We start from the raw sequence: 13,623 nt of genomic DNA on the forward strand, positions 1-13,623 counted from the left end.
TGTATCGGCGTTTAGCAACTCTCACCATCTGGTTCATTATGTTGTTTCAAGCCTAATAAAGGACATATACAATAATCACCCTGAAAGGAAATACTTTATATTCCAAAATATTTGAATTCTAAGATCGTATGCGATAAATTATGAACAAAATGTCTGTCACATCAATCAAAGTTATGCAGGACCATATGAAATATATTGCAACAGACGAAGTCAATATCATCAAAAACTTTCAGGGATCAAACGGTTCACTGACTGGCGGGTCTAAAGGTTCAAAGAAAAAGTTTTCGGGTTCAAAGGAACAATGCAGATAAATCTCAATGATAACATACAATTAACGTAGGTTATATGAATATATTGCTGTTTAATAATAATATAATCTTTACAATATTCCATATTGACAGGCTAGGATATTTTTCCATGTAATCATATCTATCTAGCTGAGTTTACTTATTTCGCCAGGCCTTAAATTTATATATTTAGAGCTGTGAGCCCGTGACAGTGCAAAACAAGACGTAGTAGCTTCTATCTTCCATAACCACAACAACAATAACTTTAAAACATATCGGCTCGCCACGAAGCCCGTAGCTTACTAGAAAATAATAAACCTTCAACGTTCAACTTAAAAGTTCTAAATAAGATTGTTGAAAAGCCTCGGTTACCGTAGTTTGTAATAATCCCCTAGCACAAACAGCTCGAGGGTCATTCAAACTGGCCAATTAGTGGGTAGGCAGTACAGGCACAATAATACGCCGATATTGGCTTCTCATATAATTGAATCACTTAGAACTTTCATGTTGTTTGCCTTGTTAAAGTGTGGACGTTATAGCGGCGTGTAATAAGGCTTATTATTATGTTAGTGATTTAGAAATATAGAGCATAAGGTTTTATTTTATTTGTGGGTGATTTGACTCTATGTGTTTAACAAACAAACAATTGAAAATTAGAATCACAAACATCGCGATAAGTGACATCAAAGTAAAATAACCCTATCAAAATTTTATTAGTAGGAAATCATTATAATTTAAACCAACATTGAAAACAAAATTATCAGTCCTCGACGAGAAAACTTCCTATTTAATTTAGCTTTTCTTCCTTATCTTTGTACTCATACGCCATAACTTCAATATTCAATAACAATACACGTCGTAATTTGCTCCTCATACTGTGAACTTTCTCAATACCTCATAAGGAAAACACTTGGTGATACACAAAGTAAACTCACCTCCATAAACAAGAAACTTGGCGAAGTTGAAGGGTTTTTTTTTCTTTCATGATTCCATATTCTTTATCTTACTATTATGCCTGTACTCTGAGATATTGAAGGTAGTCTGAAGAAATCATGGAGGCGAGATGCCATATGTGCATAGTAATGCTCTGTCTCGGCCCTTTAATATTATAGTTATAGCAAAAGCACTGTTGATTACAATGCATAATGTATATGCGTATGCGTAACGTTCCTCTAGAAGAAGGTCTAGAATTGAAATTAGATTAAAATAAATACATTTTGAATGTACTGGCTGAATTGACCACAACCTCCTTTTGAAGCGTGTTCAAGAGAGAACAAAAAAGTTTTTATTCTTAAATGTCAACATTTTTCCTCCTTGACTTCAAACCAACTATAAGGTACCACTTTTGTGTGTTTAATTATAATGATTCATTTTCTAATAGCTTCGTCTCTTAATTAATGAAGTTGACTTTCTGAAACCGTCGGAACCATTTTTATAATTAGGCGCCATCTTTTTAATTTTAACTTTGTCCCTAATGTTTTATTAATAAAGTTTTGACAAAAATAAGGGTTATTAGAGAGAGTTTAAAGAAATGATGTTATTTATTAGAGTTTGTATTTGCGTGCGCGGACAAGACACAATTTTGTATTTAATTGCCTTGAAAATTGTAGATCAGACAGTCTTTTAAATGACTTCAAAAATGTTTGGCCTTATCTTCTCTAACGACTTACAAAGATTTATATATCGAATGTAAGATGAACATATATATAACATCCAAGAAATGCCTTCGAAAACACTGAAAAACCCTCAATGACATCTTACCGTATCGAGCGTAGCTTAACCTGTGATCGATCAACTTGTGCAATCCTAGCTTAGCCAGAAGCTCGTCCAATATATAAACAACAATCAGTCACCTACATAATGTACCACCCAATCCCATTCATGCATGAAAAGATGTTGTCAAAATCATGATACTGATTACAGCCCCATGATTAGAAGGGTGGGCAGTGAGCACGTTTTTGTGTGTGTGCGTAATGAAAATGACAGGCCACGCGGCGATGGGCAAAACATTTGAAAGAATGGGATGATCAAATAGATGTAATAAAGGACAGTAGACGCTTTATTTGGGTAGCAGTATTCGTGTAATTTATGTCAAAGTTGGTGAATTTGTGCCTGTAGGTAATATGAACTTTTGAAGCAGGATTGTTGCATCGTGGGAGCGGGATGAGACGTTACATTACTCGTGGTGGTACCTTTAACAGCGACAGTGAGGGCTTACAATAAGCAATATGAATGGCTCAGGAATAAGGTTAATCGGGTTGCTAGTCATATTCTCTTGTGACTAAATGATTTTCTTCAGTTTTGATTAGTCAATTTATAAGTATTATCTTCTTTTTTAATAATTTTTATTTAATTGAAATGTTTGTTAGTACTAAATTCCAAATATATGAAACTTATTTTACTAAAAAGTAAAAATACAAGCTATTCGGCAATCTTTGAAGATAAAAGCCGGAGATCAACCGTCTGCTGTAAGTGCTCCGTTTCTTTTTCCTTTACTATATCCGGACAAAAAATCTGAAGTCTTTTATATACTTGCTTGTAAAGATGCATAAGTACTGACGAGGGTATCGTGACGTCACAGCATGTCTGAGTTAGCCAGATATTAATTTCCTGTAGGCTTTGATGAAAGTTCCACCAAGGTATGCCTTTGAGAACCAGCGAGCCTAGCTTCACCTATTAAAGTTATGATGGAGCTGTGTGAGCGTGACAGCGCAGTGCACGGTGTAGAGCGGCATCACTCTTCCACAACTGCAATGATATAACTTTGAGAGATGACGGAAAGTCCTCTGACCGACTTGACATAAAGACTTATTCGAAAAAGTTCCATTTAAAATTTTACTCAGAATTTATACTCGAAAGTAAATTGAAATTCAAATTGAAATGTTTCTTAACAAATACAACAAACAACAACTTATGAGGAAACCTATTAACGAAACCAATACTTTTCCAATATTATTTAATTTTAACAACAAGAAATTCGCTGATTTCCCTTTTTAAACAGGCATAAGATCAATTTATTGCGATCGCTATAACACGTTATTATGTAGTTCGTTATGAGCGCATTTACTCGATCAATCATAATTTTCTGACAATTGAACAGATATACAAAAGCTGCAGAGAATAACAGAACAGGTGTGAGACACATAACTCTACGCCATGTAGAACACCATCTCACTTCCACACTAGCAGCACTGCATGGTGGCAGGCGCAGAAAATAAATATCTCGTCTTTATATAACATCATTTACCTTTTTCAATAGTTCAGAATTCATATTCGTTTAACAATAAATTTATTTTCCCTAATTTATAAACAAGAACCAAGTACTTCAGTATTTCATCGAATCCTTCGCTTACGCTAACTAAACATTTGAGTAATTTATTTTTCATTTAATTGCTCTTGCAGAGTTTAATTACTTACTAATTCAGCTAGTTGCCTCTGTTATTTGCAAGTGCACTACAGAGATTTTAAGTTACATTAATACTTTTTTCCAGTAGGAAACACTTAACCAAGAACTAGTTAAATATTTCCTAATTAGGTAAGTGTAATAAAATAGTAACTTATTATTTTAGCAGACTTAATTAATTTCAGCCGGAAGCGAAACGAAAGCAAGCTCCGATCTGCCAGAACCCACAACGAATGATGTTTATAAAGGGACTGTAAGATAACTCAATACTTTAGAACCGTTTTATTGGGCCGCTGGGCAAAGGCCTCCCCCAAATCCTTAAAATATTCTCTGTCTTGTGCCGCATGGAGCCAGCTCACGTGGTAAGTTTTTAAATCGTCTCGCCACGGCTCATGGCGACGCTGACTCCCATTTGATTGTGTGATGACGTTCGCCCAGCGGTCATTGTCCATGCTGTTAACATGGTACCGCAGCATTAAGGTTTGTTTTTCGCTAGCTTTACCTCTGCCAACGTGGTTAACGTGGTCTAAGCATCAAAGAGCCCGAGAGAAAATCCATTCATAATATTTATCAATGGATTTTCAACTCTATAGAACTCACTCAATATTAGCATTTGTATAATTAGCTCATCGAATTGCCTTTGAACTAAAATCTACATAGAATATAGAATTTGTGTAGGTAGAACTGTGAGTTTTGAGAAATTCAAGACTATCAATACCTAATGTATCCTTCATAGAACTTGTAGTTTTCTGAGGGGAATAAATATTCATCATCAATTGGAAGCAGTGAATATCTATTAGATTCATGTATAACTATGTGGTATGCATGCTGAACTTGTCTTTAAGTGCACAAACTACATGAGACTTAGACTTGCGTGAAATATCTAAGAGTCAAATAAATGAAAAGTTAATAAGATAATAGTCGTATATACCCTGTAAGTAAAGATACAGAGAGACCAGAGTACTTAGGTACTAAATGAAGTTATGTTTTAATTACAGTCCTCGCAGTCCGAGTTCCTACAAGACACACACCGCTACGCTTCATTAAACATAATGAACAGTAAATTCCATATTTTTACCGTAACCATGATTTCAAGCGAAAATTTTCTTCCATTTTAACCGTGCCATTTCCTTGTAAGGTGCAAATTATACAGAATTACTAACGTACTAAGTTATAAAATGAATATGCATGGGATACGAGAAATTTTGGAGATCCGCCCAAAGTTAATACCTATTTTTATCTTGCTTACTGTGCCCTTACCCTAAATACTTTACGTTCTCTATAACCGGCCCATGCTATGTCTCTATGTATTTTAATTATCTCGCATCCGCTTTTTGAGGCAAACAGAGCGGCGTCATCCATCCAATTGCTTAAAATACCTTCGTTACCACTGCAGAACCAGGGAAACTCGGAAAAGTGGTTCAAGAAATTTTATAAAATAGGCAACTTGGGTTCAATTAAAAACTGTTAGAAACTAACAAGTAAGTATATCAAAGTTTATTATAATGGGAAAAGTAACCTCAACTTTTTATTTGCATAAATTATTTAAAGACTTTTAGTGTAGTTACGACGTTCGAACAAGTTAAAGAGGTCTGGACCGTGGGTCCTTTTTAATGAAGATATTTTAAAAGGACAGAATACATTTTTTATACGTATTCATATTAGTAAAAATAGATATAGCGGTCTAGAGGTTTTTAAATAAATAAAACAAAAAGTCCTTCTCTCATTATTATAAAAAAATGTGCGAGTTTCAAAAACACCAACGTTTTGAAAACATTTTGAATTTGTTGTAAATAATACTTATGTACACTTGTAGTTCCAATATTAAAGTAGCATCTAGCACAATAATTCCTTAAGTAGCAAATAGATGATATGATATTTTGATGATGTTGTTGTGATCTTGATTTAATCGGGTGGCAATAATCCTTCAGCTATTAGCCTCTGTCTCTTGGCCTCCTCCCGGGCTGCTTTCTCAGCTGCTTTCCTCTCTTGCTCCTCCTTCTCTTCTTGAGCCTTCTGTATGGCCATCGCCGCTAAAGTCTTCTGGTCGAGCTTGAAGTAATTAATAGGTTCCTTGAAGAACCTCTCGTCTTTGTTGTTCATGTTCTCCACAAACTTGCCGTAACAAAACATTCCATCTTCCTGGTTGTAAGATCTATCTTTGATAGCAAGTTTAATCCAATCCATGAACTCTATCTCCGTAAGCGGCTCGCCCCACTTCATCAGCTCGTCACGAAACAGTTCAAAGGGTACAAAACCAGTTTCTTCGTCATCGTGTCCTAACGCCTTGATGGCCCTTGTAATGGCCAGCTCGAAGTCATCTCCCCATCTCATTTTGGCTTCAATCATTTGCAACCATTCATGGTACTCGACGGTATCAACAAATTCGTCTTCAAGAAACATCGTAAACAGTTGGTTTACTTCAGCAGTTTTCGGATTAAATCCCAGTTTTCTCAACATTGTTGGTATTAAAGCAATTGGTACCTGTCGAAAATCATCACAATGTATTAGATAAATTTAGGTAAAGCGTTTCACACAATGACGTAGCTCATAAATGTGTTCCATAAATTGTGAATAGCTTATCCATTTTCCACTTAGTGGGCATTCATGTTAATTTGGTAATAGAAATTATCGACGCAAATGTGGAACATGAATTTAAATGGGGCGGCAACATAACGTAAAATAAAATTAATATGCTATCATAAGGGTTTGACTAATATTTTAAATTCTGTTGGTTTAGCAGGGCGTATCATCATAACCGTTTATTGCCGGAAACGGGATCACGGGTAAACATTCATAACCGTGGTAATCGTTTCCGTGTAACAAAAAATGGCTTACTATTTTAGAGGTTGCATTTGTTCCGTTTTTACCTTATTCCAGTGATGATATGACATGACTTTCGTATGAGAGGCAAAGCAACAATACAGAGAAAAGATGAATCATACCTTGTCGATATTGTCCTCGTCAAACATCTTGTAAAGCTCCTTGTACCTTATAAGATCGTCGTTGGTGAAGATGGATGGTGGAGGGGGGATTTTCTTCGGTTTCGGTGGAGGCCCAGTCATCTTCAAATTAACCTTAATCTTTTCTTTCTTCTCTTTTGGTTTCTTGGGAGGCATTGTGATAACACTTATTTACTGGTTACGTCTAGGTACTTGAAATTTTTGTCTTCTTAAGGCATAATAAGTAACTCGTTCTATACACACATGAAATGCGTCAGTAGTGAATTGATTTAATTATAATTAAATAATTTATTTTCGAGCGTATTCACATTCTGTTGATTTTGAATGGTTGATGGTTTTCGGTAAATTGGCAGTTTAGTTTTCTTTTTTAATTTTAATGGAGGTCACACCATGTAGGTTCTACGTCAGCCATTTAAATAGTTTGATAACATAACACTAAGATTTTACTAAAAAGCCTAAAAGGTTATCTTTGATTCTAGTGGTTGTTAAAAGGGAAAAGACTCTTCCACTCAACGCTCATGTGGCGTAGCGTATTCAAACATTTTGTTCTTGACGACTCAAATGGACTTTAAGTAATATAGTCCTGTTAATTAATGCAATGAACGAGTTATACAATGGGCATAACAGTAAAAATCCTGTGAATTTCAACCAATCGGCGGGACATGGGGCACGAATAACAAACGATCAACAGAACCCTAGCAGTGTCCCGAATTTAGAACATTCAGCTAAATAGCAATTTAAGCTCGGTAGCCCCGGATACAATCAGATTAGGGGCCAGCGATCAAACCGCCAACGTGGACCAAACCACCCACCCGGGAAATAGGGCTGCCACGTCCAACACCGAATAGAAAAGTCCAGAACAATAACGAAACTTAATGGAGTCGAGCAAAAGTTTACCCAATAGTTATCTACTCGTGGAACATAGGTAGGTACCTACTTGATTGTGTACACATAGAAAGGGGTACACATAGTTATAAGGAAGGAACACACTGTATAAAACCCCAACATACTATTAAAGATAGTAATCGAGAGTCGTGGAATTAATAAATAACCAATTAAAAGCGATGTTAAAACTAAAAAAAAAAATTACGGATTTTTTTCATGCACTAGTGACTTTTTTTTTTGACGGGTGTGACGTGTGACAACCCTGGTAATGGGCTGAACATTTTCCGACGAACACCATACCCAACGCTTTGTTTTTATGACGAAATGGAAAAGGTAATTCCACTTTGTTAAATAATCAAATTTATTTAAAATATTTGTTGCACGTTGAGGACTAAACGTGCTACATTTTCAAAGCTCATTTTGCATTCACTTTTGATACTAGCAATTTGACATCCGTAAATAAAATAATTATGAATGGGTTAGCGGTTTATTTTAATAAAACATAATTTCAGCCTAATTGATGATTACTGTCAAACAAGCCAACTTTGCCAATCAAGGTATCTTTGCCCCAAAAGCAATTTATAAACAAATCCTCTTACATAAGAATAAATTTTAGTTATGGTAACATTTATAATCAACTTTCCACCCAAATAATAAATATTGCCATAAAACTAAAATTGTTTCTTATATTAGAGGATTTGCTTATAAATTGCTTTTGGGGCAAAGATACCTTGATTGGCAAAGTTGGCTTGTTTGACCGGTAATTAATTCATCAATGCATCATAATTCTGTAAAAATACATAATTGTGTCCAATACCCATAATGTCTAAAATTACACAAAGGCCTACAAAGGACAAAGAAAATAAAAAAATAAATGCTAAAAGTAGGTCGGCTGACGTCTTTTGAAAAATAATATTTTGAAACGCCAGTAATACCACCTTGTACCTACGCAGTACCTTCATTGCACTTATAAAGCGACTGAGAGCCATTCCGTTCCATAAAGTTAAAAGCAATTTTAATGAAACTGGGTTTAACACCAGATTTTATGTTGAAGATTATGACGAGCATTTCAGACTTTATTCAATGGAGCAACGAATATCGCACACGATTCAAGAGATATTTAAAATAAGATACGTTTTTCTGAACTAGTAATAAATCAAACACAGGTGTTTGGCATTTTTCCAATGTTCCCGTAAACTTCCGTATAGATGGGAGGTAAAATATAGTCCATTAGAAAGCACAATTTTCGGCCACATAATTATTGGCCAAGTTGGGTTCACAACAGAAGGATTCAGGCGAATCTATCATTATGGTATTACAGGTTTTCTGATGAATGATTCAAATAGTATCTTGGTATGATAACGGCATTTGGGTGCTTAAGATTAACATTTTATTACTAGTGATTGTCAATGCTGGTCTTTTAATTCCAAGAGGTGTGATTCGGTGGAGTCTATGCAGCTGCGTAATATCAACCATAATAATATCTAATCATTTTAAACATGAGAAACTCCGTTTTAGCATATCTGTAATAGCCCTTAATATGCATCTGTACATATTTAAGTATATACAACATTAGTGCCTATTTATTTCTATAAGAAGCCAAAAAATATTTAAAATTGTTTATCTTTTATTTTGCGTTTATTTTGTAATTAAATGCAAAAACTAAACGCTATTTTGATTTCGTTCAGGAATACTTAATTCTCTCCTATGTAAAAAAACCCTATCATATTTTCACAACAAAAAATTGCAGTTGTTGCTTCCTTTTTTCATAATGAGAATAAAATAATAAATGCTAACATATAGTTAAAATAAGAGTGTGTGTATATATTTCAGGCGTTGTATGACTTTTAGCATAACATCAAGTTTCTAAACTGATCAGGAACTGACGCCAATTTTGACAGTTGACTAATGAATCCTCGCTACATAGCGTTTGCATTTTCATTGTAACAGTAAAAGTAGAAATATTTGTTGAAATTAGTAATATAAGGTCTTATATTTATTAATAACAAGATGGTTGCGCGAGTAGCCGGCGTTTTCGACGAAAAACTAACGGAAGCAATAGCTAATTCAAAGATTTTGGTTGTTGGGGCCGGCGGTATAGGTTGTGAAATATTGAAGAATCTCGTGCTTACCGGCTTTCCAAACATTGAAATTGTATGTGAAACATTGAATTTGTAAAGGTACTGATAGTTTGTTATGTGTAACGGTTTAATAATTTGTTTATTTTTTTAGATCGACCTTGATACTATCGACGTAAGCAATTTAAATCGTCAGTTTCTTTTCCACAAGGAGCATGTTGGGAAGTCGAAAGCTCAAGTGGCGAAAGATAGCGCTTTAAGCTTTAACCCTAACGTTAATATTGTGGCGCACCATGACAGCGTTATCAGGTTAGTAACCCGTATTTTGTTGTTTCCTGTAAATATTTGTGTACGTAAATAGCTATGGCTAGGTATAGACTCATAATACGCCCAAGTGTAAACAGTTGTTCAAGGTTACTTTTTGTACTTACCATAAATGTTTACCTAAGTTGAACATCATAAAATAACTGATGAAGAAAAAGGACAACTTTTTATCACAAAGGTGATAAAACTAGATTTTTTTTTTTCCAGCAATGATTATGGTGTCAGCTACTTCAAACAGTTTCAAATTGTCATGAATGCTTTGGACAACCGTGTGGCACGTAACCATGTGAACAGAATGTGCCTCGCTGCTAATGTGCCACTAATTGAGACAGGCACTGCAGGTTATGCTGGGCAGGTAAGACCCATTCATTAAATTTTGAATAACAAAATAATTAGAAGTTTCACAATAGTAGTCAAGAGCCCTAAAACATTTATATATAAAGTTATCATAGATATCAGATATATTCCATCAGCGTTTTAATTGCATAAATGTTACGGAAAGCAACAGGCTGTATCAACAGCTGCCTATGTTCTTTCTATTCCATGCCTATTTACTAGGTCTAGTAAATGTTCTGAACATATCTAATTGTTTATTTACAGGTTGAACTGATTAAGAAAGGACTAACTCAATGTTATGAATGCCAGCCAAAGGCACCACAGAAAACATATCCAGGTTGTACAATCCGTAACACTCCATCGGAACCCATCCACTGTATTGTCTGGGCCAAACATCTGTTCAACCAACTCTTCGGAGAAGAGGACCCAGACCAGGATGTCAGTCCTGATACCGCAGACCCAGAAGCAGCAGGGGAAGCCGGAGCCTCAGCATTATCATCAGAAGGAACTACATCAGGGAATGTAGAACGAAAGAGTACCAGAACATGGGCCGCAGAAACTAACTATGACCCAGAAAAGCTGTTTACAAAGTTGTTTGGTGATGATATCCGTTACTTACTGTCAATGGAGAATCTATGGAAGAAGCGTAGACCACCCACTCCGCTGACATGGAATAACTTACCAGGGAAAGACAACCCACAAGAACAGCATACCGGGCTACCAGATCAACGTATTTGGTCTCTTTATGAATGTGCCCAGGTAAAATAACGATTTTCTTTTTGTTGTTTCCCTTTTAGTTTGCTTTATAAAATAGATTTTTGCATAACAGGCAATCACTCGTAGTTATTACGCGTGGCGTAAGACCCCGCATAGCATATTGTTGTTGTGGTTGTAAATAAAAATGAATGTCTATGTATATAATATAAACTGTTTAATTCTCGCTTAATCATTGGCTGGATTTACAATAAAAATTGTTTGGCTTCAAAACCGTTTCTAAATTCTCCAGGTGTTCAACGCCAGCTGCACAGCACTACAGAAGGATTTGAAGAGCCGTCCCGAGGGCGACCACCTCGTGTGGGACAAGGACGAGAAGAGCGCAATGGACTTTGTCACCGCCTGCGCTAATATCCGTGCTCACATCTTCAACATTCCCATCAAGTCGCGCTTTGAAATTAAATGTAAGCTCCCATCTAATAATAAGTGATATTGTGTTATCATGTTACCATAACTATTGAACCAAGAATTATAATGCTAATAGTTTGAGGCCTCTGGGCCCAGGGGCCCAGAGGCCTCGGTTCCACAAAGGAGTGGAGGCGCCCTTGACCCAAATTATTTTCATTTCGTTCGTGAAAAATTATTGATGCCTGTTCTGGGTTACAGTTATTAAGACAGGCACTGTCTTAATGCTTAGACCTTTTACCTTGGTTTCTACCATGGTTTTAATTTTTTTTTTTGAGAGAGTGCTGGGCCTCTCGGTACTGGCCGAAAGTGCCTTATGGATAATACGGCACTGGTTTTGACTTTAACTCATTTTATGTCAGTAAACACCAATATAAAACATATACCTACTCAAAGATCATCATCTCAGATCAAGGTTTTGAAAAATATTTAAGTTCTTGCAAGACTTCACAAAATCTGTTTGGACAAAAGACCAGCCTTAACGGATAGCCGAGTGGTTGAGGTCAACACGCCAAACCCACTGTGCGCATGCGGTTTCGATCTGCGCGTAGGACGAGCATTTTTATGAACCACTAATGCTTGTTCTGAGTCTGTCTTTGTGCACGTGATTTGTATGCTTGTGACACCCACCGCGAAATGATTCCACAAGGATTGGATTCCACAAGATAGAAGAAAAAAAAAGAGAGTTCTATTATCATACTAATACAATAATAATTCCACAGCGATGGCCGGCAACATAATCCCGGCCATAGCGACAGCCAACGCGATAGTGGCGGGGCTCGCCGTCCTCCGCGCCCAGGCAGTGCTGCGCGGGGACATCGCCAGCTGCACCAGCGTGTACCTGCGGCCCAAGGTCAACCATCGCGGACAGCTGTTCGTGCCCGAGAAGAGTAAGGCGATCATTTAATTAGCTTCTTTTTATTTCATGTTGATAGTAACTCATGGTCATAATGGTCAAAACTACTTGTAAGTCAGGGAAATGTTGGTACATCTACATTTATAATTTAAGATTACTTTAATATTTAATAAGAAATATTTTTTCCAGCTCTAACGCCACCTAACCCAAAATGCTATGTCTGCGCTCCAAAACCGGAAGTGGGTCTTGCTTGCAATTTGAAGCAGCTAACTTTGAAAGATCTCACCACAGCTTTCAAGGAAGGCCTCAATATGCAAGCGCCTGACGCGACTGTCGAAGGCAAAGGTTTAGTGGTGTTATCATCAGAGCCCGGTGAGACTGACCACAACAATGATAAAACTTTAGAAGAAATTGGATTAAACGATGGCTGCGCTTTACTGGTCGATGACTTCCTCCAGAACTACGAAGTGAGAGTCAGATTACAACAAGAAGATGAAGAGAAGTTGTGGCGCCTCGTAACAGACACGGACACGCCAATGCCTGAGCCCAAGCCAGCCAACGGCTCAAACGGCAGTGATCCCAAGCCCGGGCCCTCGACGTCTCGCGACAATGACAGCGACAGCGACCTTGAAATCATCGACGAAGACGACGATGAACCCGCTGTCAAACCACCGAAGCGCAGGCGCACCGAAATGAACAGCGACGAAGTCGTAGAACTCTGCTAACGTAATATTTTGTGTAACAATAATGCGCAATCAACCGTTCATTATAATAGGCCTTCAGATGGTAAACAGTCGAACAGAAACTTAACCTTCTTTCATTCAGATTTGTCTCAATTTGTGTTCAGGCGTTCTACTACAAATAAACAAACGAGATAACTGAGTTTCGAAACATCTATTCGCCGCCTCAATACTTAATGTTCAACTATTTTCTACTAGAAAATAAAATATTAGATGTTAAAAAACAATTTTTATAGATTTATTAAGGCGTTTTGCCTGTTTAAATAGCAATATAATAATACATGTTATTGTTCATTCGACGTTATACTACGTCATGTAATCAAAACGTTGGAATACGCAACAAACCTATTAATTAAACTCTTATAAAGAAATACATTGGTAAGAACAATTCGTAACTTAAGATTGATGTAACTTTTCTAGTACTCTGTCTCATTATTAAATTAATTTTAAATAAGAATTACCTTTTTTATTTTTATATTAATACTATTATATTTAATTTCTTCTATCTCTATTAGCCTCTTGTAGTTGTTAAATATTCAATTTCATTGGAAAGCTTGCTTATATCTGATCAA

The 13,623-nt window shown here is 36.3% G+C and overlaps 2 protein-coding genes across 2 annotated transcripts; one reads left to right on the forward strand and one right to left on the reverse strand.

Annotated features, from left to right (window-relative positions):
- Positions 1-5,455: 5,455 nt before the first annotated feature.
- Positions 5,456-7,015, reverse strand: LOC113497684 (calmodulin-like). The gene is made up of 2 exons (XM_026877359.1): positions 6,636-7,015; positions 5,456-6,174 (listed from the first exon to the last, which is right to left on the reverse strand). Exons 1-2 carry the CDS (start codon positions 6,807-6,809, stop codon positions 5,596-5,598), a joined length of 753 nt encoding a protein of 250 aa, XP_026733160.1. The 5' UTR covers positions 6,810-7,015; the 3' UTR covers positions 5,456-5,595.
- Positions 7,016-9,431: 2,416 nt separating this feature from the next.
- On the forward strand, positions 9,432-13,508 carry LOC113497701 (SUMO-activating enzyme subunit 2). Its single transcript, XM_026877391.1, has 7 exons — positions 9,432-9,692; positions 9,771-9,925; positions 10,148-10,295; positions 10,541-11,035; positions 11,283-11,454; positions 12,178-12,345; positions 12,501-13,508. The coding sequence occupies exons 1-7, from the start codon at positions 9,549-9,551 to the stop codon at positions 13,034-13,036; spliced, it is 1,818 nt and encodes a 605-aa protein (XP_026733192.1). The 5' UTR covers positions 9,432-9,548; the 3' UTR covers positions 13,037-13,508.
- Positions 13,509-13,623: the final 115 nt, after the last annotated feature.

The sequence above is a fragment of the Trichoplusia ni genome, chromosome 1, assembly GCF_003590095.1.
Source record: "Trichoplusia ni isolate ovarian cell line Hi5 chromosome 1, tn1, whole genome shotgun sequence".
Taxonomy (NCBI): Eukaryota; Metazoa; Arthropoda; class Insecta; order Lepidoptera; family Noctuidae; genus Trichoplusia; species Trichoplusia ni.